The 27,094-nt window shown below is 35.2% G+C and overlaps 1 protein-coding gene across 1 annotated transcript; it reads left to right on the forward strand.

The window, feature by feature from the left end:
* Nucleotides 1-13,196: 13,196 nt before the first annotated feature.
* Nucleotides 13,197-24,232, forward strand: si:ch73-90p23.1 (free fatty acid receptor 3-like). Its single transcript, XM_049467628.1, has 2 exons — nucleotides 13,197-13,247; nucleotides 20,778-24,232. Exon 2 carries the CDS (start codon nucleotides 20,803-20,805, stop codon nucleotides 21,817-21,819), a length of 1,017 nt encoding a protein of 338 aa, XP_049323585.1. The 5' UTR covers nucleotides 13,197-13,247; nucleotides 20,778-20,802; the 3' UTR covers nucleotides 21,820-24,232.
* The last annotated feature ends 2,862 nt before the right edge of the window (nucleotides 24,233-27,094 follow it).

Here is a 27,094-nt window from a genome sequence, read left to right on the forward strand (position 1 = left end):
AGTTACTCCTAATTCATTTCAGCTCATTTTCTATCTATCTATCTATCTATCTATCTATCTATCTATCTATCTATCTATCTATCTATCTATCTATCTACTCATCCATCCATCCATCCATCCATCCATCCAACTATCTATCTTTTAAAAATAGCCTAGTTACTCCTAATTCATTTCAGTTCATTTTCATTCTGGCTTTTCATCTGTCTATCTGTCTATCTGTCTATCTATCTATCTATCTATCTATCTATCTATCTATCTATCTATCTATCTATCTATCTATCTATCTATCTATCTATCTATCTATCTATCAGTAAGATACATTTAGCCAGTAATTTAATATATTTGTTAGAAGTGTTGAGTAATTGTCCTGTTTAAAAAGTGTGTTCTCACCCTGTACTGAGATCAGAATGGCCGCGGCCGTTCCTCTTTCCTGGTGCAGCTTGTTCTCGTTTTATGTTTCTCTTTGTCATCCTGAATTCTGAATGTGACTCATCTTTAGGGTTGATTGCTAAAGAGTAACTTTATCATACAGCATCTTTATACACTGTTGAAACATGCGCATGTTCACTACTAATATCGACCTAGAGCTGCCTGCTCTCTCACAGACTCTCTATACACTTTTTGGACTCCATTTCCCATAATCCATCTTGCAGAAACCTGAAAGGCGCACTGTAATGTGCACTGGATTCACTATCAGGTTCACTATCAATAAATGTCTATTTTCTAGTCTATTTTCATACATAAGGTGCATTGGATTATAAGGCGCATTTTATGCAACACTAGTAAGGAACAGGGGTGTTGCCATGTGTTATGACCTGGTCTAGGATCAGGCCGTAACAGAAAATGAGAGTGGGCTTTCTCCCTAGACTCTCTGCCAGACCAAACACCAGACACTGAAAATAATTTAGATCAAGATGATTATATTGATAAAATTAAGGAAATATGACTTCAGGAGTGAGCATAGGCCAAATTAACAAATAAAACCAACGAACAAACAAAGAAAACTAACTGAAACTGCCAAAATAAAGAAATAAAAAAAAAAACACAAACTAACCTGACTCACCAAAACAGGAGAAAAAGGTAGCCAAACAAAATGGCACTCACCCCCTACTTTACCCAAAGACTAATGTATACTGTAGCAAAAACTAAAGCAACACACAGAATACAAAGTGGAGATGCCAGGTTGGTCTGAGCAGGAAGATGTTCCAGGTCATGAAAGGGGAGGAGCCCTGAACGTCTCTCCCAGTTCAAGTTTCCTCTTGTCCTTTTATAGAGTGTGCCCTGGTGGCCAATCATGGTCCTGCAACTAAAAACTAAACACAAACTGCCCACAAGGACAAACAAGGAAAAAAAATACAACCAGTTTTCCTTCTAAATGCAGCTAAGTTAAGTGAACAAAAATGTAATTCTTAATAAAAATAAAATAAAAACATGTCAGACGAGTCAGACAATTTAAACAAGTGCTGGATGTTAATCTACACAGATCTTTCCCGAAAACTGTTTATTTGGGTGAGTAAAGTGCTTCTGTTTATCTACAGTAAGCTTAGATTTACAGATTTAAACTAAAGCTAGAGCATTAGCACTAGCGGCTAACCTCTCAATGTTAGTGGCTAATGCTGCCACTTGTTTTAACACAGTAAACATGAAGACTACAGTATGATATACTCACCTCTGAACGGTGAAAGAGCTAGTGCTTAGCGTGATTAGCAGCTAATGCTGCTCCAGTCTCTTAGCGCTGGAGAACTAAACTGAAGCTCCTGTATAACTCTGTACTTCAGCAGAGTGACTTTACTGCTCCTTAATACCTGTCTGGTAGAATTTATACATAAGGAGCCCCAGATTATGAGGAGCTCTGATGATTTTTGGGAAAATTAAAGGATTTTAAGTGCAGCTTATATTCTGGAAAATCCGGTACTCTTGATCTGAATTCATAGTTATCTTAATTCACACAAAACAGAAAATAAAGAAAATAAAAACCTAGATCATTAATTCAAACACAGTTTATACTAGAAGCTTTATATAAACTTTATTAGACATAATTTTGGTTATAAGAAAGTTATATGAACATTGTTCTGTGTGTCAATGTTCTTATAACGTTCTTAACATTTTTATTTAACATAACATCACTTGACTTAACATAACAACAGTGTCCTAATATTTAGTTTTGGGAATTTTGACAATACTTTTAACGTTTCTATAATGTTAATAGTTGGAACATACCCATGTCCACTACTAATAACTACCTAGACCTGCCTGCTCTATCACAGACTCTACACTCTAAAAAACAGAGGTACGATATGAGTACTTTTTTGTACTTAAAGGTACACTCTTCATAATTGTACCCTCAAAGGTACAATATTGGTCTTTACAGGGTCAGATTTGTTCCCTCTGAAGTACAAAGTCATTTCTAACAGCAATAAGTACAAATTTGTACCATTTAACCAGCCAAAGGGTGCATTCAGTATTCTGTATCACTGTACTAATAAATAATATATATATTTTAATTGCACATTTTTTATTTGAAAGCCAGACAATTTTGGATCATCAAGTTTTTGAGCCATATTTAGTTGATGATAATGTTTATAATCTTTATAATCTATACTGGCATAAAAACCATGGGTACAAAAAAGGACTTTCACTGAAAGGTACTTTTTTGTACCTCAATATAAGGTACAGCCCCAGCGACAAGCTTTGTACTCTTTTAGGTACAAATCTGTACTTACTTTTCTTAGTGTATACAGGGCCATCTCAAAAAATTAGAATATCTTTGAAAAGTTACTTTATTTCAGTAATTCAGTTCAAAATGTGTCACTCTAATTGTAGTTTGTATTTAGTCTTCTTTTTTATTATTTAATTCAACTATTTTTTAATACTCAGAAAATTAGATGAAGAAATCTAAACAGTAAAGAATTAAAAGTACTGAGAGCACAGCCAACACAGAGTTACTACAGGTTCAGAAAATGATGCTTGTTCTTACAGCCTACAACACAGAGACCAAGCAAGTATATTATTTAGATAGATAGATAGATAGATAGATAGATAGATAGATAGATAGATAGATAGATAGATAGATAGATAGATAGATAGATAGATAGATAGATACTTTATTTATCCCGAAGGAAATTTAGGCATCCAGCAGCAACAACACAATACAATAAGAAACAGATTCAAACATAAATTAAAACAGAAGAATAGAGAAAAAGAAGAAGAAAAGAAAAGAAAAAAAAAATATATATATATATAAGGCTATACAAAAACATACTATACAAGGTAAGATACATATCTGTAAACAGAGCAGTGCAGTTGTTGCTGATGTTCATTAAATAATTAACAGAGCAAAGTGCAGTGTGCAATGACATTGATTATGAAAGTGGCTGATGTGACATAGAAATATAATATAAATATGCAACTGTAACAAATATAGTTCTAAAAGGAGATTGTGAATATGTGAATACCCAATCATGAGTAAAGTGTACTTGAACGTAAGTGAGGTTGGGGAAGTGTTAATGTAAATAATTAAGTGGTGGAGTAATAAAGTCCATGTGGTGTGACTGAGTTAAACTCAGTCAGTAGCAGCATCCCGTCCCCGATGGGAGGAGTTAAAGAGTCTGATGGCTCTCGGTATGAAGGATTTTCTGAGTCTGTCTGTTGTGCAGCTCTGTGACAGCAGTCTGCCACTGAACACACTCCTCTGCTTCATGATGGTGGTGTGAAGTGGGTGACTATCATTGTTCATGATAGAAAGCAGTTTATCCAAAGTCCTTCTCTCAGCTATTGTAACCAGAGAGTCCAGCTCCATTCCAACCATTGCCCCGGCCCTCCTGACCAGCTTGTCCAGCCGTGATGCATCTCTCCTCTTCATGTTGCCTCCCCAGCACACCACAGCGTAGAAGAGAATGCTGGCCACGATTGATTGGTAGAACATCTGCAGAAGCTTCTTACAGATGTTAAAGGACCGCAGTCTCCTCAAGAAATAGAGCCGGCTCTGTCCCTTCCTGTACAGGGTGTCTGTGTTTGTTGACCAGTCCAGTTTGTTGTCCAGCTGCAGACCAAGGTACTTGTAGGTCTTCACTGTCTCCACATCAACCCCCTCGATGGAGACTGGCTGCAAGGGTAGTCCAGACCTACGGAAGTCCACCACCATCTCCTTGGTCTTGGATATGTTTAACTGCAGTTGGTTCAGTCGGCACCAAGCAACAAATCATCCACCTTTCTCCTGTACTCCTCCTCCTGACCACCCTTCACACACCCAACGATGGCAGTGTCATCCGAGAATTTCTGCAGATGGCACATCTCAGAGTTGTACTGGAAGTCTGATGTGTAGAGAGTGAAGAGGAAGGGGGAGAGCACAGTCTAACACTCTAAAGTCTAAAGTTAATTATAAGTTGGTTCAACTTAAAGATCTATATAAAGATATATATATATATATATATATATATATATTATATGTGTGCCCACAAATGTTCAGCTACATTAAAATAGTTGAGAAATGTTTAGAAATATATATTTTTTGGTAAAACAGACTTTGGTAAAATCATTCGAGTTCAAACAACTTCTGGGTTTACAGTGTATGATAAACAAGTAAAAACAGAATAAATCCCTGCACTCTGTGTGAATAGAGCTTTATACTGCATTATATGCTATCAGAGTTTTATTCTGGATATTAATATACATTCTGCAGGGCATCATTTCTCAGTTTTAGTCACTGTTTTATTCTGAGACACGTTTTTTTTATATATTTCCCTTTGGGTTGTATGAGCAGTTCTAATGGCTTCAGTTCTCTCTGCGCGTTAAATAAAGAGAAGCACACTTGAGGACGGGTGGATGATGTCCTTGGAACAGAAGAAGAGCTGAGCTGAATGCTGAGTCAGTACTCTAATATTCTCGAATATCTCTAGAGCTTTAGCAACATCTCGAAAACTCGTCATCGGAAATCGCGGCCTGGAGAAAGTTCCTCAATTTCACCAGCTGGAAACCACAGACTAATATTGAACAACTCTGCTCAAATAAAATTTTACGTTTAAGTATACAGCTCTGGAAAAAACAATAAGAGACCACTTAAAAATGATGAGTTTCTTTTGGAATATAATCAAGAGGAAGATGGATGATCACAAGCAGTGATGTCAGTTACTAAGTAACGCGTTACTCTAATCTGACCCTTTTTTCAGTAAGGAGTAATCTAACGCGTTACTATTTCCAATCCAGTAATCAGATTAAAGTTACTTATCCAAGTCACTGTGCGTTACTCTCTCTCTCTCTCTCTCTCTCTCTCTCTCTCTCCACCTCACTCTCACTCACACACAGACACCACGCTCCCTTCCCCATCCCCCTCCACTCTCCCCCAATCACACACGTCTCACTTCTGTTAATGAGGTACAACCACTGGTTTACTCACTGCACTCCCCTGTTTCACTCCTAACTTTACATTTCTCCCCTGTCTCTCTCTCTCTCTCTCTCTCTTGCGCTCGGCGTGTCTTTAGTTTTCGCCCGTTCTTGTTTTTCCGCCAGTTCTCGGGCTCCCTATCTCTTTATAAAGGCGTTTTTTCCTGGCCGCATCCCAATTCACTAGCCAGGGCAGCGGTCTGCACAGATCTGATTGGCCGAGGAGAGCGTTTGAAGATTTTACACACGTGATTGGTCTGCAAGTTTAGCGCGTATACCGCAAAGACAAGAAAAGTTCCAGTGCTTTAAAGACCATATACCCGCTTAGACCATATACACGTTTTGTTTTATAAAACCAATCCTTGCTGCCCTGCAGAGAAGAACAGGTTCAGTGTTCAGATATACAGTGTTAAATATTTCAGACCAAAAAAGACTTTCTTTATTTTATTTTTTTATAAAAACAAGTATTTATGTTAAGTGAAATCAAGAAAGACCATATTTAATTTTTTATAAAAACAAGTATTTATGTTAAGTTAATTCAAGAGAAATTGTCTTTTATTTTTATAAAAACGTATTTTTTTTCAGGAAATAGTTCAACTTTAAATGTCTAGAGATGCATTGATGCTGTTAAAAATGCATTTTCCAATAAAGGGAGTTTTGGCAAAACAGGTTATAATGTTTATGTTAAGGCGGCGGGAGGTGGTGTCTGCAGCTGCTGAAAGTAACTAATAAAGTAACTTAGTTACTTTTAAAATCAAGTAATCCATAAAGTAACTAAGTTACTTTTTAAAGGAGTAATCAGTAATCAGTAATCGGATTACTTTTTCAAAGTAACTATACCATCACTGATCACCAGCCATCAAACCAAACCAAGCTGAACTGCTTGAATTTTTACACCAGGAGTGTAAAGCATAAAGTTATCCAAAAGCAGTGTGTAAGACTGGTGGAGGAGAACATGATGCCAAGATGCATGAAAAAAAAAAAAAACTGTGATTAAAAACAAACCAGGACTATTCTACCAAATATTGATTTCTGAACTCTTAAAACTCTCTTTATGAATATGAACTTGTTTTCTTTGCATTATTGGAGGTCTGAAAGCTCTGCATCTTTTTTGTTTTTGTTGTTTTAGACATTTCTCATTTTCTGCAAATAAATGCTCTAAATGACTTGAATATTTTTTATTTGGAATTTGGGAGAAATGTTGTCTGTAGTTTATAGAATAAAACAACAATGTTCATTTTACTCAAACATAAACCTATAAACAGCAAAATCAGAGAAACTGATTCAGAAGCTGAAGCTGTACATCAATCGGCAATAACATTAAAACCATTGGTAGGCGAAGTGATGATTTTGATGATCTGGTTCCAGTGACTCCTGACTGTGTCTGGGATTTACAAACCCAGTGCCAATATAAATGTAGATAATGAAGCAACAGAACACGAGAGGGAGTCATATTGCCAAGAGTATCGTTATCATGAAAATACCATTAAAAATATTGTGATATTATTTTAGGGCCATATCGCCCACCCCTAGTAGGCACTAACCGAAGATGTTTTTTTTTTTTTTTTTATGAATAAAGAAAATAAACCAAAGAACCTCAATATATTGTTAATGAATATGCTGTAATATTCCACCAAAAAGTATTTCCACAAGTAAACTGTAACAGAACTGTAAACACTTTTTTCTTTTTTTTCATTTAAAAACTGCATTTTGTGTTTACTTGTGTTTTCTTGGTCTAATATTTAAATTAGTTACATGATCTGAAACATTTACCGGAGACAAATATGCAAAAAGAAGAAAAATCATGAAGTGGTTAAAGACTTTTTTACACCACTGTACATTGTATACTTACGTTTAAAAATTATTTAATAAACCAGATGGTTCTTTACACTTTTAAACAGGGAGTAGAGGTTATTTAAGAAGGTACTGTATTTTACTATAAGGTGCACTTAAATTCCTTCTTTTTTAATGTTTTTTTAATTTTAAAAATCATCAGTGTGCATTATAATCTGGTGCACCTTATGTATGAATTCTATCAGTCAGATATTAAGAAGCATTAAAGCCACTCTGCTGAAGTACAGAGTTATAAGGGTATAAGAGTTTTCAGTGAAGTTTTTCCAAGACTTAGCATTAGCTGATAACCACAGCGCTAACTCTTTCACCATTCAGAGGTGAGTATATCGGACTGTGGTCTGCACGTTTACTGTGTTAAAACAAGCTATGTAGGATGAACCGCTAGCTAATATCGCCCTGGGTTGCCAGAGCACTCAGGATTCCTCAGTGTAAAGCTATCGGGTGGTATTTACATCTCGCTAGTGCTAGGGTTAGCAACTAATGCTAATGCTGCTGCACCCAGCCTTAGTGGAAATCTGGAAATCTAAGCTTAGTGTAAATAAACTGTTTTTACGAGATAAATCTGTGTAGATCAGGGGTGTCCAAACTTTTTTTGTTGGGGGCCAGAAGGAGAAATATATTTAAAGTCACGGGCCACACTCTGTAATAAAACAAATAATGAAATATACCACTTTAAATAATACTTTTTTCCTGATTATTTCATTTACACACCATTTTACTTGACTTATTATATTAATCTATCTTTGACAGTGTTGTGTAAACTAAGATTTTTCAAATTGATGTTTCATTTCATGATGTCTCTTAATATTAAACTCCTTAATTACGGCAACTTTTAGACTCTTTGGCCCGTTTTTCTGCGCTAGAAATGCGCACCCTCTCTGCTTTTAGACTCTTTGGCCCATTTTTCTGCGCTAGAAATGCGCACCCTCTCTGCTTTTAGACTCTATAATAAAACAAATAATGAAATATACCACTTTAAATAATATTTTTTTCCTGATTATTTCATTTACACACCATTTTACTTGACTTATTATCTTAATCTATTATTATTATTATTATCTTATCTTTTAGACTCTTTGGCCCGTTTTTTCTGCGCTAAAACTGCGCACCCTTTCTGCTTTTAGACTCTTTGGCCCGTTTTTCTGCTCTAAAACTGCGCACCCTCTCTGCTTTTAGACTCTTTGGCTCGTTTTTCTGCGCTAGAAATGCTCACCCTCTCCGCTTTTAGACTCTTTGGCCCGTTTTTCTGTGCTAGAAATGCGCACTCTCTCCACTTTTAGACTCTTTGGCCCGTTTTTGCTCCTTCCTTGTTTTTTCTTTCTAGTTGTTTTTTTTTTGTTTTAAGTTTGTTTTTGTCTAATAAGTTAGAGCGAGTAAAGCTCCTCTGTTTATTAACAGTAAGCTTAGAGTCCCAAATTTCTCCAGCACTAAGGCTGGAGCATTAGTCGCTTACCATCCGATAGCGCTAAAATGAGGAACCCTGAGTGTTCTGGTAAGCCAGGGTGATATCAGCTAGCGGTTTGTCCCACATAGCTTGTTTTAACATGGTAAACATGCAGACTACAGTGGTAAGCAGCTAATGCTAATGCTGCTCCAGCAGTGCTAGCTGAGGTTGGCAGCAGTCTACAGGCTGATAATACCCCCCTCTGATTGACGAAACACTTTGTGCGGTTAGCGGCTAATGCTAATGCTAATGCTGCTGGAGAACTAAACTGAAACTCCTGTATAACTCTGTACTTCAGAGTGCTCCTTTACTGCTTCTTAATACCTGACTGATAGAATTCATACATAAGGAGCACCAGATTATAAGACACATTGATGATTTTTGGAAAATTGGTACCAAAAAATAAGACTACCTTTATAAAGGCTTTATAAATGGTTTACAATTAGTTTATTAATGATTACTAATTAGGTTGTAAATGCATTAAAATCATTAATCAGTTATAACACATACTTAAAAAGGGCAACAATATAGATGGCTGTGGGTTCACTATTTGGCAAACAACAGGTCATTTTTATAACTGATTATTAATTATTTTTAAGGCATTTACAACCTAATTAGTAACCATTATTAAACTAATTGCAAACCATTTATAAACCCTTTATAAAAATAGTCTTATTTTAAAGTGGTACAGGAAAATTTAATTATTTTAATTGTGCCATATAGCGCTAAAAATACGGTAATTCTTTAACATGCCTTTATTGAAGATTATGGGTTTAAACACAACAAAAAAAATACATTTTCAAGATTTCTTTAGTGCTATAGTGAACCTGGTGATATAGTGGTCCTGTAAAATGTTTTTCATAAACATGACTACAAAAGTAAGTAATATAAATAAATATATAGAGGATTTTGCTAGAAAACTTACTAGATTCTCCAAAACTACAATGTCTCCAAAACTCTCCAAAACTACAATAGATCATTATCGGGCTCAGATTTCCTCATTTTTGAAGTGCCTGTTGAAACATGAGGGACTCTCTGGCATCCAGAATTACGCAAGTTTCTATTTTGTGAATTGCACCATAAAGTAGAACCATGAGTTTCACTACAGAGATAAAGTGCTGATATTTCTGAATGCAGCAGATTAGTAAAGTCAGGGGTTTCTACACAAAAAGCTGACCATTGTTTCAAAAAGCTGACCAGCTATTCATTTATAACCACATATATATCTAATATATAATCCACTCGCTTCTATCAGTGTCGAAATAATCAAAAAAACAGAAAAATCCCTAAAATACACAGAATCTGATACGATTAATCTGATAAAAAAACTCTAGCCAGCATTTCTCACAAAGTCAAAATGTTCTTTTTATATATTAAGTTTTAATATTGTTAAAAATAGTGCATAATTAGTTATTTTACTATTTTCCTAAATATTTTTCTAACTTTTTTTTCATGCTAAAGGAATTAATGTAAAAAAAAAAATGCAGATATATTTACGTTTTACTCAAGGAAATTACAAATACTTTTGCTTTTTTAAAGAATGAAAGCTTATTTTTCATGAATGCTATTTTTACTGAATTAATATTTGTGTATAATTGTATTAATTGTTACAGTTAATTCAGTTTGATTAAAAAAAACACAATATGAATAATACAGATCATTTTACCTGTTTAAAAAAATATATATATATTTTCCTACTTAAATCTTTAAAAAAATAATGTAAAGAATGTTTATTTTTTTACTTTATCAAAAAAATAGTATGAGACAAATAAATATAAGTATATATATATATATATATATATATATATATATATATATATATATATATATATATATATATATATAAATATATATATATATATATATATATATATATATATATATATATATATATATTTATATTTATATATAAAAATGGTGATTTAATTTATTGAAGGAAAAAAATATATATAATCCAAACCAATCTAGCTCTGTGTGAAAAAGTGTTTGACCCCTCATAAGTTAACAGTGATTAATCACACTTTTTGTAAAGCTGAGTTCAATACTAATTTCACTACTAACCACAACCAGACCGGATTACTGCCAGATCTGTAGAATCAAGAAATCACTTAAATACAATCTGTCTGACAACATGAAGCAGATAAAAGATCTTAAAAAGCAGCACATTATTATTACACCTCCATAGAACTTAATATATATATATGGGTAAATATTCTTTAAACTGACGTGATAAAAGATGAACTTTTCGGAAGGAAAACTAAGACATAGTTTCAGAAAAAGATCATCATACTGAACGTAGTAAAACATGGTGGTGGATGTGTGATTAGTGTGATTAGTATGATGATCTGGAGCTGCTGGATAACTAGCTGTAACAGATGGAAGCAGGAATTCTGCTGTTTATCAGACAATCCTGAAGGAGAATATCCTCCATCTGTTCCTTAGTGACCTCAAGCTCAGGAGTACTTGGGTTCTGCAGCAGGACAATGACCCAAAGCACACAAAGAAGTTCACCACTGAATGGATTTAAAAACTAAACTAAATGAAGGTTTTGGAGGAGTGGTCTAGTTAAAGTCTGGATGATTGAGATGATGTGGATGGTCTTAAACAGGATGTTTATGCTGGAAAATCCTCCAATGTGTCTGAATTAAAATAATTCTGTAAAGAAGAGTGGAACTAAATTCCTCCACAGAGATGAGAAAGACTCGTTATCAGTTATCACTAAAGCTTGATTGTAGTTGTTGCCGCCTAAGAGTGACACAATCGAGTTATTAGATTTAGGGGCAAACACTTTTTCACATAGAGCTAGATTGGTTGAGTTTTTTTTCCTTTAATAAATTAAATTATCATTTAAAAACTGCTTTTTATATTTGTCTGTTATAAAAAATGTGTTTGTTAATATGAAATATGTAAGTATAAGCCTTATCTGGACGGGATTAGCTTCTCAGGGGGTTCTGGGATAATTTTCTCTTTTATGGGGGGTCCTCTGTGATTTTATTACCGTCCGGAACGACGTGTTTTTTTTTTTTCTCAGTCGTCCTCTGAGAGAAAATTACAGGCTGAATTTATTATCTACTGTTTTTCTCTGAACTCCGTGATCCTCCACTAATTTTAGTCCTGTCCAGAATAAATACCTTGTGTTTAATAAAATAGCTATTTGTTCACTGCCGTGCACCATAATTACTCTTTGGGCACACGTTTCCACAGAGATCCATGTTAAAAACACAATAGCGAGTGGAAATGGAGGAGCTACTGAACGTGATGTCATGTGACCGAGAATGCCAACAAAATCACTGGTCCTCCTGTTTTTTCCAATTGCAGTCCGGGCGCTAGGGTTTTATCGCTGAGTAGAAGTGTGAAATATTAAGACAAAAGAAGCAAAAGTAATCTGTATGGGGATAATACTTTCTTAATACATTGTTTTATTTTTATTTAAATTATTTTACTAATTTCAAGAATGTAGATATTGTAATGTAATGTAGATATTTAGCTTGTTTTAAGCAAAAGATAAGAAATTAATTCAGAGCAGAGACTGTAAAAAAGATGGTCGTCGTGTCGTCGTTCCCATTCATTTAATGAAAATGAAGCCAAAATCTTCCGCCATGTTGGTGATCCTGATACACGAGTCTGTAGAGCGCAGTAGAGACCAGAGGAGGGAGAAAGACTGTGGAGATACAGCCTACTCATTTAAATAACCCCGCCCCTGTGGGCTGCCTCGAGGTCACAGGCTGCAGAGTGGAGCTGACGGTCTGTTATTGGTCCCGCCCATAACCAGCCCTTTTACAATAACCACACCTGAATAACATTTTAAAAGCGAGTTCTGTGGAGATATAAAAATTTAACAATAAAAGCAGAGATTACACTAGCTGTTACATTTAAATAATGGAGGTAGAATTACAGTATATTGGTAAAAAAACATGATTGAAAGTTGTCTGTTTTGCCATTGAAACCTATGGGGATGGGTGGGGTTACACAGCTTTCTGAAACCGAACAGCAGGGGGCGCCCGACCTGTGGTGACTTCACTTTTGAGAGACGATGCTCTGTCCAGCTATACACAGTCTATGATTCAGAGGTTCTTAAAAGCTTTTTTAGTAAAAGCAAAGTTTCTATACAGCATTGAGAAGAAGATTCTCATTGTTTTTTTTAGAGAAATAAAAATATGAAAACATAAAATATGGATTATTTAATGTTTTTTAGTGAAGACAACTGAATAAATTCGGTATTATATTAAAGTAATAATATTAATAATAATGATAATAATATAATATTAGAGTCTTTTTGTGTTTGATAAACATTTAAAGTGTTTTTTAAACTTCATCATGAATAAAAGTATTGTTCTTTACAGAGCAGACTGTGTTCAATAGCACTGTAGTTGATTTGCGTTTGTCTACATGGTGAATGTTGAGAAACTGGTGAAAGTAAATGAAGAATAATAAAGAGGAAGTCTCTTGTTTCCGGTATGTCACTGCTGTATCTGAGTTGTTGCTACATCACTATATAAAACTGCAGCACGAGCCACACAGGCTTTAGTCATATCTGAGCCTGAGACCATCACACAGACCAGCACAGGTAAGAGTGTTTTAAAACTCATTTAAAAAACTCATATAAACAGCGTTTTATATAAGATTTTTACAAGTTTTACAGATTATTACACATATAAAAAAAATATTAACCTTGACTTAAAGCCCCTAACAGGCCAGGATTTTTGTAAATTATCTGCCTGACATAATTACACCAATAAATCTAGAGGATTTTTATTCAAGCATTACATAATATATATATATATATATATATATATATATCATGTTTGATAAGGAATCTTACTGAAAAGCATAATTGTAATTGTAATAGAAACAAATATAAAAATGTTAAAAAAAAGAAGTAAATCTGCTTATATCAAAATAATTCAAAATAAATCAAACAGTTCATGTCCTCAAAACCTTAAGTTTTCTCGTGTTTGTCTAGTTTTTACGTTTATTTTCAAACCTGCAGAATTTCCTGTCACTGATGTGGAACTCATATCGTCGCTGTCCAATAAAAAAAAAAAAACAAGTATCTCCCTTTTTGTTGATTTTTAGTTTACTACATAAACTAAAAGCCACTAATACAACTAAACATATAAAACTGAAGAAATGTCTTTAAAGTAGGGCTCTCTAAGTTTAAAGTGTTAACACATGCAATTAATTTAGAATCAGCTGTTAAAGAAGAGTTTTTTTTTAAAAAACAACAAGTGCAAAAACAATGCAGGAAAACCCATGAAAACCAATAAGTAAAAACCATATAAATTACAAGCCTAGTTTTATAGATTTTGAGTTTATACGTTTTTACTTAATTGTTATTGTTTCTTAACTTATTATAAAAAAAAAATATTTATATTTTATAAACATTGCAGGTCAAAATATTGGGATGGATATGGATTCTTTTCTTGAAAATGCCTTTTTACGTAAAAAATAAATTATGATTTAATATATTTTACCAAACAAGTATCTACCTTTTTGTTGATTTTTAGTTAACTAAATAACTTATACACGAGGGGTGGGCAATATTATATCGTATACAATATATCGTGACACAGAAATATCATGATATTAAAAATCCATATTGTGATAATAGGGCTGTTCTGTCTTAAAAGTAGTCTATTATTTACTGTGAAGCTTTAGGTGTATTTATTGTATAATTGTTTTAGTTTGCAGTTTATATGCATGCACTAAATATTCTGCAATATTATTTGTTGCATTATATTATTTTATGCTATATTATATATTTTGCCACATTATGATTATTCTGTTATACTATTATACTATATTCCTGAAATGAATGAATTATTTGGTCCCACTTTATAATAAGTGTCCCTAAGTACTATGTAGTTACACTGTAACAATCCATGTAACTACAGTGTAACTACTGATGAAGTACACATTGTTACAGATTAACTACAGAGCTACAGGTTATGTAATTACACATGTGTATTAAGGTTAATTTTGACTTGTGTAAGTACACATGTGTACCAGGGGGAGTGTACTTACACACGTGTAACAACGTGTGTGTACTCAATCAGCCCTAATTACATACTAGACAATAGCTGTTGGATAAGTTTATACTCAACTCATCACACACACTGTTACACATGTGTAAGTACACTTACTCTATCACGTGTGTAAGTACACTCCCCCTGGTACACATGTATACTTACACAAGTCAAAATTAACCTTAATACACATGTGTAATTATTTAACCTGTGCCTCTGTAGTTAATCTGTAACAATGCGTACTTCATCAGTAGTTACACTGTAGTTACATGGATTGTTACAGTGTAACTACATAGTACTTAGGGACACTAATTATAAAGTGGGAGCAATTATCCAATTATAATTTTCTGTTTTCCTATATCGCCAAGTATATCGTTATCGCAAAAAATACCCTGAAATATCGTGATATTATTTTAGAGCCGTATCGCCCACCCCTAATATACACATAAACTGTATCTTACACTGTGCCAGAATTCTTGACCTATGCTCCAATAGAAATAGTTTAAAATGACCTGAAATAAACTCTTTTTTTTACATTGACTTCTATTGAAAGTGTAGAAGGTTTTTTTTTCTCTCTCCTGTAAAGTTGCTGATTTGGAGATACCTGTTTTTTTCATTGGACAGCGACGATATTGTCTCCATACATTAAAATAATACAGTAATTAAAATCACTTTAGAAAATGTAGTGCCTTAATTTGTTTTTAGTTTTAGTTTTTTTTTTAGAAAAAAAACAGCATATTTACCCCAAAAACACACATTAAACCTTCCCCTTCTGGAGATCAGTAGCTAGACTTGGGCTGTTAGAATTTGCTCAATGATACATGATATAGAATTAGAGGAATTCTGATGAAGAATATTTGAGTTTGAGTTTGTGTTTCTTGTAGATTTGATCATTTCATGTGAATAAGACATGTGTGTTAAAAATGAGAAGAGCCACTAATACAACTAAACATATAAAACTGAAGAAATGTCTTTAAAGAAGGGCTGTCAAAGTTTAAAGCGTTAACACACGCAATTAATTTTGAATCAGCTGTTAATGAAGAGGTTTTTTTTAAAACAACAAGTGTTAAAACAATGCAGGAAAACCCATAAAAAAAACAATAAGTAAAAATCATATAAATTACAAGCCTAGTTTTATAGATTTTGAGTTTATACATTTTTATTCAATTGTTACAGTTTCTTTACTTATTATAAAAAAAAATATATATGTATATTGTATAAACATTGCAGGTCAAAATATTGGGATGGATATGGATTCTTTTCTTGAAAATGCCTTTTTAAATAAAAAGAAATTATGATTTAGTATATTTTACCATATCGTCCAAAGCCCAACCCTGACCACACAAGTGCTGTAGATATCAGGACAGACTGGTTCCAGTAACAGACAGGCTATTACCGCTTCTGTGCCCAGTCTCAGAGGTTCCCAAATTCAGGTCCCAAGTTTTGAGTCAAGTCATAAGTCTTGCCTCTCAAGTCCCAAGTCAAGTCTTAAGTCTTGAAATCCAACTACAGAGTGAAGACCCATGTCTTGGCACTCAAGTCCCAAGTCTTGAGACTCGGGATCTAAGTCCTGACACTTTAGTACAGAGTCCAGTCTGTAGTCTTTGCACTCAAGTCATGTCTTAAGTCTTAAATATTTTGCCTTTAAGTCCAGAGTCAAGTCCCAAGTCTAGGCCCATAAGTTCAGAGTCAAGTCCCAAGTCTTGACACTTAAATCCTGAGTCAAGTCCCAAGACTTAACAATAAATATGGGTTATTTACTCTTAAATGCCTTTTTACATAAAAAGAAATTGTGATTTAATATATTTTACCATATCACCCACAGCCCAGCACTGACCAAGTCTCAAAGGTTCCCAAAATCAGGTCCCAAGTCTTGACTCTCAAGTTTTGAGGCAAGTCATAAGTCTTGACTCTCAAGTCCCAAGTCAAGTCATATGTCTTGAAATCCAAGTACAGAGTGAAGACCCAAGTCTTGGCACTCAAGTCCCAAGTCTTGACACTTAAGTACAGAGTCCAGCCTTGTAGTCTTTGCACTCAAGTCACAAGTCAAGTCTTAAGTCTTTACATTTAAGTCCAGAGTCAAGTCCCAAGTCTTGACAGTCACATCTAGTGTCAAGTCTCAAATACTCAAATCCCAAGTCAAGTCTTGACTTTCAAGTCCAGATTGAAGTTCCAAGTCTAGGCATATAAGTTCAGAGTCAAAAAAAGTCCTAAAAATTGACACTTGGGTTTTAAGTCCTGACACTTTAGTACAGAGTCCAGTCTGTAGTCTCTGCACTCAAGTCACGTTTTAAGTCTTAAGTCTTAAGTCTTTACATTTAAGTCCAGAGTCAAGTCCCAAGTCTTGATATTCACATCTAGTGTACACTTAAGCTCAGAGTCAAGTCCCAAGGTTTGGCACTCAAATCCTAAGTCAAGTCTTAGTTCAGAGTCAAGTCCCAAGTCTTGACTCTTAAATCCTGAGTCAAGTCCCAAGACTTAACAATAAATATGGGTTATTATCTTTAAAATGCCTTTTTATGTAAAAATAAATTATAATTTAGTATATTTTACCATTTTGTCCACAGCCCAACACTGACCACACAAGTACTGTATATATCAGGACAGACTGGTTCCAGTAACAGACAGGCTAATACCGCTTCTATGCCCAGTCTCAAAGGTTCTGCTGGGGTTTATTATACCACAAAGTACCATGATAACACCGCTTCATCATCTAGCTCCTCTATTAGAATCAGCCGTCACAAAGCCGCCGTTGTGATGTGGAAATAATGTTATTTTTCCACGGCGTATAAAGGAGTCGCAGGGCTTACACAGACAGCGGGTATTAGAAGAGGGATTAACACAGGCTTTTTACAAACTTCATTCTGGAAAGAGCCAACAACACACTGCCTTTCCCCGCTGATAGGCTGCCTCTCGTCTGTGGTTAATAGCGAGCCTCTCCGGAATTAAGAGATTCTTCTTTTTAATGCGCGTATTTCCTGAGCTGGAGGGCTAGCGCTAATTGGCTCTCGTTCGGTATGTGAGCCGTTCGCTCTGTTTTCAGTAAACACTCTCGTTTTTGCATAGTTTTGGCTGGAGATAACGGGAATCGAATTAATGTTTTATTAACTAGCGAAATTGAGAACCCAGAAGAATTTGCTCAAAATGTTCCCTCCTTGTGTGCACTCTTTATTAGCATAATGTATTACCTAAAGATTGAAAAATGTGTCTCCCAGCACACTACTACTCTGACTTTTTCACATGAACCAATATCACCAGCCTAATGCTGTAAGACAGCTTCTAAATGCATGGCCATATTACCATATTAGAAATATCTTACCTCAAATCAAGTCCCAAGTCTTGACACTCAAGTACTGAGTCAAGTCTCATGTCTAATACATTTCTATACTACTGTATTTAAAAATATCTTTCCTTAAATAAAGTCTAAAGTTTTGATACTCAAGTCCCAAGTCTTGACACCCAAATCCCAAGCCTTGACTCAATCCATTGCCATATAACCATATTAGACAATTTATTAACTCAAAGTCCCAAGTCTTGGCACTTAAGTTCAGAGTCAAGTCTCATGTCTGGAATTAATATGTTGCCATACTACTGTATTTAAAAATCTCTTACCTTAAATTAGGTCCCAAGTCTTGAAACTCAAGCCCTAAGTCTTGACACTTAAGTCCCAAGTCTTGACACTCAAATCCTTAGTCAAGTCCCAAGTCTTGACACTCAAGCCCTAAGTCTCGACACTCAAATCCTTAGTCAAGTCCATAGTCTTGACACTCCCAAGTACTGACACTTAAGTACAGAGTTCAGTCTAAAGTCTTTGCACTCAAGTCATGAGTCTTAAATCTTTACATTCAAGTCCACAGGCAAGTCCCAAGTCTTGACAGTCAAATTTAGAGTCAGGTCTCATATATTGACACTCAAACCCAGAGTCAAGTCTCAAGGTTTGGCTCTCAAGTCCTAAATCAAGTCTTGGCTCAATATCGACACTTAAGGTCAAAGTCAAGTCTTGGCACATAAGTCTTGAGTCAAGTCCCAGGTCAACTTTTAAGTCTCAACACTCAAGTCTCAAGTAAAGTCTCAAGACTTTTCACTTGAGTCCTATGTCAAGTTACAATGGTCCCTAAACCTGCTGCTGAAAAGCTACTTTCCCAGGAACAGGGTTGAGGAGCACTGTATTTGCTGTAGACACTTGAGTTGGTGTACCACAGTGGTCCACACCAAGCCAGTTTCTGGAAAGTTGGATGCAGAGTCTATGAGAAGTTAGCTTTCCAGGACCTGGGGCCTCATGTACTAAGACTTGCGTGGACTTCCTACTAAAATGTTCCGTACGCTCAGATCTGAAAAGTTCCGTACGCACAAAAAAATCCGGATTTATCAAACCGTGCGTAGGCAGAATTCCACGTACTTTCTCTTAGTACATCACAATCAACTTGAAATCAAGCGCAAATGCACGAAAGCATCACACTTGCCACGACTCCTCCCTCAATTACGCAGAGTATAATGTTATATTATTATTATTATTATTATTATTATTATTATTATTATTATTATTATTATTAATAATAATAATAATAATAATAATAATAATAATAATAATAATAATAATATTATATACGCATAGCGTATAATTACCCATGTTTTAAGTTTTATTATTCTAAGATAAATGCTTTCATTTAAATGCTTTAAATGAGTTGCCTACCAAAAAGACACACGTCACGCACTCAGCTTGTTTTCTTATGCTCTTGGAAATCTAAAACTGCTTATAAGCCAGTCATCATCATGGGCCAAAAAAACATAATGTTCACGGAAAATGCGCGCTCAATGAATTCGGCCATTAGCAGTATTTTCCAGTAATGCCAACGCTGCATCTCCAACAACTCCAGCGCAAACCTGATCTAGGCTAAGTGGAAACACGTTAAACGATTATTTCTGTAAGACAATGAAACTGTCTGATTAATTTACTTTATTTTACCCAATAATGCTTACTTCAATGTGTGCATAAAGGATATCTTAATAGTTGTAATTTCAATGCATCGCCTCTAAGTGTCGCCAAATGACAAAAACACAATACATACGCACAAAAAAAAGGCGTACGCCCAAAACAAAACTTCCGTGGGGGAACGCACTTTCACACGTTCAAGTCAAATTTAGTACATCAGACCGTGAGCGTGAAATATGGCGTACGCAATGTTTTTGTGCGTACGCACCTTTAGTACATGAGGCCCCTGGATTGCAGAGCTCTGTGGTAATCTAACACAAAGTCTGGATTTGACAGACTTAGGACTTGAATGTAAAGACTTTGGACTTTACCTGGGACTTAGGACTTAAATGCAAATTAAAATGTATAATGAGTGTCGAGACTTGGAAAATGACTTGGGACTTGAGTGTAAACAATTAGCTGGAAGTCACTGGGTTGGTATACAGCAGTAGTCCCCAATGCTGTTTATGGAGAGCTACCTTTTCACAGAGTAGCTCTCCAGAATCAGGTTTGGAGACTATTGTGGTAATCACCTCAAACACTGCAGTGGGTGACAGTACTGCCATTACTTATTTGACAAGACTTTCTCAGGTTGACAAGACTTAACTCAGGACTTGAGTTTGAAAACTTGTCACTTGACTTAGGACTTGAATGTAAAGACCTGGGACTTTACTTGGGACTTGAGTGTTAAAAACTTAGTTTTAAGACTTGAATGTAACGATCTGGGACTTTTTTATTTGGGACTTGAGGGTTAAAACTTGTAAATTGAGTTAGTATTTGAATGTAAAGACTTGGAAGTTGACTTGGGACTTAAGTGTGAAGACTTGGGACTTCACTCTGTCCTTGAGTCAAGAATTGGGACTATACTTTGTAGTTGTGTGTAAAGACTTGGGACTTGATTGTCGAGACTTGGAAGTTGACTTGGGACTCGAGTGTAAAGTTTTGTAAGTTGACTTGGGACTTGAGTGTCAAGACTTGGGACTTTACTTTGTACTTGAGTGTCAAATCTTGGGACTTTATTCTGGGCTTGTTTGTCAATATTTGAGAAGTACAAAGGCTCAAAAATTCAATTTGTCTTCTTACATCTTTTCTTCTACAGATCTCTATTGAGATACAACAGCACCATGGAGTGGACACAACAGATGAGTGACCTGGTCCTGGCAATATACAGCATCACGCTGATCACGGGTCTCCCTGCCAACCTGCTGGCCCTCTACACCTTCGTCCGGAAATTGAGGCAGAACCCTACACCCATCGACGTGCTCCTACTCAGCCTCACCATCTCGGACCTGATCTTCCTCTTCTTCCTCCCTTTCCGCATGAAAGAGGCAGTGGACAGGAAATGGACCATGAGCTACTTCCTTTGCCCGCTTTCAGGATTCATCTTCTACGCCACCATCTACAACAGCACCTTCCTCCTGACGGCTATCAGCGTGGAACGCTACCTCGGCGTGGCCTTCCCCATCAAGTACAAGCTCAAGAGGAAACCTCGCTATGCTGTCATAGCCAGTGTGATATTCTGGATCATCTCCATGGCCCACTGTAGCATTGTCTACATCATGCAGTACTACGACCACAGCAACCGCACTGCCATCGATCCATCCCTGAGGAACACCTGCTACGAGGAGTTCAGCCAGGAACAGCTCAACGTCCTTTTGCCGGTTCGCCTGGAGCTGTTCCTCGTACTCTTCTGCATCCCTTTCGCCATCTGCTGCTTCTGCTACATCAACTTCATCCTCATCCTCTCTCGCCTACCCAACATCAATCCCAAAAGGAAGTTCCGAGCGATCGGACTTGCTCTGGGCACCCTCATCGTCTTCATCATCTGCTTTATGCCCTACAATGTTTCCCATGTGGTGGGTTACATCGGTTGGTACAGTCCAAACTGGAGAGTGTACGCCCTGCTCACCAGCACCTTCAATGCCTGTCTCGACCCTTTCATCTTCTACTTCTCATCGTCGGCTCTTCGCCAGATGTTTAAACATTGCATGCAAGGACTTTTCAGGAAGTTGCATCTGTCCTGCTGCTGCGAAGACCTCAACTGTACCCAGTTGAGCTGTTCTACGGCTGAGGAGACCACGCAAAGCTCTAATGAGTACTCGCTGGAATCTACGTCCAAGACCAGGATGAGACAAGTGTAGACTTTTGGTCAGTGGATGGATATTGGGGATGTCTTGACCAGCAAGTTGAAGCATTTTGAGGAATATTGCACCTTTCGAGGACCATTCAAGCCAGTAGAATTTAGGGTTTACACTTGTCTAAGCCCTGTCCAACGGTCATGGTCAGAGTATGGTTGTGATATAGTGGTTGATCTGATACCGGACAAGTGCTCTCCTTTCAATGAACTCAATGAACTCAGCGTGGTAATTCACAAGAGGGCCCTTGAATTCTTCTCATAGTGACATTTCATGGTCATGCACCACAGAATGGGATGAAAAAAAGCTTGCAGTCAGTGTCAACTGGGCATTATTATGTATTATACCGTATATAGAGCTTTTGCACATACTCAACCCTCGTGTACAAGTTCAACAACCTCTTGACTGAAGTTGACAAAGGGCCAGATTCATAAAAGATAAAACTCCAGGTCCAACATGTTTTTATGAAGTTGCGGTTTCATGGTGGATGCTCTCAGTTTAGCATTGCACTGCATTGCATTTTTTTTAAAAACAAAATTGACTTGGTAACCTTTTAAACTCCAGTGGTTCCAGTGCTTTTTCCCAACAGGTTAGGTGATTTAAGAGTAATTGGGACAGATATTTCATTTAGATGTTATAGATTCACAACTAGACTTTATCAAAACCCTTATGTTCCAATCACCCTAAATTTTTAGAATTTTAATATTTTTTACAACCCTACACAACAATGTAGTCTCAGTTTGATTGACTAGATGGACAGAAAATGTGCTTTGAAGAGCAAAATAGGTTAATATTTTTCAATGCAAGTGCTGGGGTTACCGTGCTGAGAAAACCTCACCCAGAATTACCACATTTGGTTCTATTACTGAACCACATCAGTCAAAATGTAGGTGTGAAAATCTTTGAAAATGGTTCAGAACCTTAGCATTCAATCTTCAAATGTTTCTTTAAACACCCACATCTCTGGTTTAGACATGGTTCTTCAAGGAACCAACAATCAAACAACCCATTGGTAACACCTTACTATTTAAGCATTTTGGTCGAATTCAGCAACAAATAAGGAATAGGAGATTTAAAAATACACTTAGGTTAAATTAAAATTTAAAATCAACATCAAATGCAGCTTCCAACTGCTGTCAGAAGTGCTTAAAACTATTTTGTATGAATGTTCTGAAATCTTTCTCAAGTTAAAGTCCTGCCAGTGATACACTGAGTCATTTTTTAGCTATATTTATTGGATCAACTTCTTTGTCAGGGTTAATTCTGCTATAATTTTTTGCAGAATAGTATGGTTTACAAAGCAGATAGCATTAATACCTGATTTTACATAAATGGTAAAACCATTTAAACTCCAGTAAACCAATCATAGATAAATCATGGTTAAAATTAAGGACACTTCACTAAAAATGTATATATTTTTTTCCCATATTTAAACTATTTGATATTGAGCCCTTTCAATGAAAAAAAAAAAAAAACTCATTGCAACTTTTTTTTTTTCTTTTGGGAAAAATCATTTATTCTATCACGACCAAATTAAGACAAACATTAAACAAAAACATGCAAAGGGGAAATCCAAAATCGTGGTGAAGAAATGCGTAGGTCATAAACAGACTTAGGCTAGACTAAAAACAAGGCATGAAGGGTCAATACACCAAAATAAACAATAACACAGGCAAGAGAAACTATTTGTATAGACGACAGAACCAGATCTAATACTCGGCTATGAGGAGGAGTAAAGAGCAGGGTTATACAGCTCTGGAAATATAAAGAGATTATTTATAGGTTCATGTTTTAGTAAAATAAACATTGTTGTTTTATTCTATAAACTACAGACAACATTTCTCCCAAATTCCAAATAAAAATATTATTGTCATTTAGAGCATTTATTTACAGAAAATGAGAAATGGCTGAAATAACAAAAAAGATGCAGAGCTTTCAGACCTCCAATAATGCAAAGAAAACAAGTTCATATTCATAAAGAGTTTTAAGAGTTCAGAAATCAATATTTGGTGGAATAACCCTGATTTTTAATCACATTTTTTTCATGCATCTTGGCATCATGTTCTCCTCCACCAGTCTTACACACTGCTTTTGGATAACTTTATGCTTTACACTCCTGGTGCAAAACTTCAAGCAGTTCAGTTTGGTTTGATGGTTTGTGATCATCCATCTTCCTCTTGATTATATTCCAGAGGTTTTCAACTTGGATAAATTAAAGAAACTCATAATTTTGAAGTGATCTCTTAGTTTTTCCAGATTTTGTTTTTAGGTCAGTTTTTTTTGACAGTGTGACAGATGTGACATATTTATTCTTTTTTTTTTATATTTGATTAATCACAAAAGGGAGAAATGCTCTGTATACGGTTAGTCATTGGGTATGAGTCATTTAATATATATATATATATATACGTATATATATATATATATATATATATATATATATATATATATATATATATATATATATATATATATATATATCAAATCATGAGCCCATTTCCCCTCAAGCTTCAACAGAAGTTTTTTTTTGGTAGTATTAAAACAGTAAATAACACTCTAAATAACAAAGTGCTGCAGTGGTTAATTCTGGTGTTGGGTTGTGGTTGAAACATACAGTCATATATATATAAAAAAATAATAAGTAAAGCCCATTAGACGCTGTGCTTTGGAGAGATAAAACTTAATTCTTCTCCTGATTTTTTTTTTCAACAGATTTCTAATATTTTCCACAAGAATAATTTTCCTTTTAACATCACAATAATTCTGTTGTTAGATTTTAAGAATCTGGCCTTTTGTGCTCTGCAAGGTTTTGCATATTTATAAGCTGTTTCATAATATTCTTTACAGATGCTTAAATATATTAATACAAGTTTTAATGTACATAAAATTATAATTCATATTTTTTACTTAGCTTTTGATCACAGACCTGCTGGCAGGTCTTGATTTATTTTCTCATTCATTTAAATTATATACGGTTCCAGCACCTTTTCTCATTCACTGTTTCTATTTTATTATTTTATTTTTTTTAATGCAGACTATGAAGGAACTCATAAGGAATCATGTAGTAACTTAAAAGTGTTAAACAAACTAAAATACCCTTTATATCTGGGGTTCTGTTAACTTGTGGTTTCTGAGGCTGGTAACTCTGATAAACTTACAGTATCCTGTGCAACAAAGGGAACTCTTGCCCTTTCTTTTCTGGGGCGGTCCTGATGAGTGCCAGTTCCATCATTTTAATGTTTTAGATGGTCTTTGCGATGACTGCACTTGAGGATATTCAAGCTTTCAAACTTCCTAAACTGTTTCAGATTGACTGACCTTCATTTTAATATCACAATTTATTAGTATATAATCATTGATATTGTGAATATATGGAGCAGCTGAATGGGTTACAGTATATTGAATGTATAATAATTCACTGAATTGATGTGTTATTCTGTATATATGCAATGTTCTCGAATAGAAGAATAGTGCTGTGTTTCTAAATAAAAATAATATAGATATATGATACATAAAAATTTATTTGTATTTTTTCTGGACATTTTTACTACTTTAAGAAATACGTACAATGTTAAGAAGAATATATATATATATATATTCTTTTGTTACATTTTGTTTTTTAAAAGGAAATTAAAACCCTGGTTTTAATCACAGTGTTCATGCATCTTGGCATCATGTTCTCCTCCACCAGTCTTACACACTGCTTTTGGATAACTTTATGCTTTACACTCCTGGTGCAAAAATTCAAGCAGTTCAGCTTGGTTTGATGGATTGTGATCATCCATCCATTTCAATTTGGTAAAATCATAGAAGTCAAAGTGCTCTTGTCACATCCACTTGTGTCCGCTTTCCTCGTCACCCTGCCTGGGTATTCCTGACAGCTCTCTTATTTATTTTTCTTATATATATATATATATATATATATTATTATTATTATTATTATTATTATTATTATTATTATTATTATTATTATTATTATTATTATTATTATTTTAGAGCAGCACAAGATGTACTTTTGTACTTTTCCCATCGTTACGATAGCAAAGGCACACTGACGCGCCCTAAATCAAGCAGCACGCTGCTCACAGTTGACAGTTCGCCTATACATTGCTAAAATAAAAATCATAATATCATAAAATTGTGTTAGGCTAGTTTTTAAAGCAGACGGGGAATTTTTAGTAGTAACCTTAATGGTATCCAAAGCAAATGTGTGTAAATATGGATATTTCCTGAGGATTCTATGCAGTTAAATATCCTGGGGTTAAGCTTACCCACCAAAGAACACCGGTGTGTATAGAATGCAGTGGCGTGCAGTGAATATAGTGGGTACCCCTTCTGCAACCAGTGTGCTGGTATGTGTGTGCAGTACAGCATTGTGAAACTCCTGGATTTATGACTGTGTGTGTTTGCTGGTGGTTTGAGGTTGGGGTTTTCCACAGCGTGAGCTACTAAATAAAGCCTGACCTTCACGCCCCAATCAGTACCTGAGAACGCTGCACTCATTCAGACCTTTATCAGTTCCCTTTAAACACACATCACCACCTGAAACACGCAGGGAAATAAAAGGAATTACAGGGGAAAACAGGGAAGTACTTCAGTGTAAAATCGAAATATTAACCTTATCTTTAAAATAAAACAACATGCAATCTGATTACCTTTAAACAGGTAAAGGTAAAATGTGTTTTATTAACCAGTGTATTTTAACATAAGTTACTTATACTTATAACAACTTCTTCAAATACCTTAGCAACTCTCTAGCAACACCCTAGCAACCACCACCCACAGATATGATAGCAACCACCTAGCAACACCTTAGCAAGCACCTGGAATTCCATGAAAACACCTTATCAACCACTTCCATACCAGCTGTGTATCTAAAGTTTTTGCACACTGCTCTATTAGTCATAGTTTAAACTTTTTGGACTTTAGCTTTTAGCCAAAAGTTATTAAACTTTAGCTTTTAGCCAAAAGTTATTAAACTTTAGCATCATCCAAAGGTTTTTAGACTTTAGCATTTAGCCAAATGCTTTTGGACTTTAGTTTTTAGCCAGAAGTTTTTGAACTTCACCCTTTAGTTGAAGTTTTTTAGACTTTAGCTTTTAGGCAAATGTTTTCGGACTTCAGCTTTTAGCCAGAAGTTTTTGGACTACAGCATTTATCCAAAGTTTTTAGACTTTAGCTTTCAGTCAGAAGTTTTTTAGTCTTTAGCTTTTAGCCCAAACGTTTTTGCACCTTAGCTTTTTTGGAATAAAACTACAAACTACTATGTTTGTATATAAGT

The sequence above is a fragment of the Astyanax mexicanus genome, chromosome 1 (assembly GCF_023375975.1).
Source record: "Astyanax mexicanus isolate ESR-SI-001 chromosome 1, AstMex3_surface, whole genome shotgun sequence".
NCBI lineage: Eukaryota > Metazoa > Chordata > Actinopteri > Characiformes > Acestrorhamphidae > Astyanax > Astyanax mexicanus.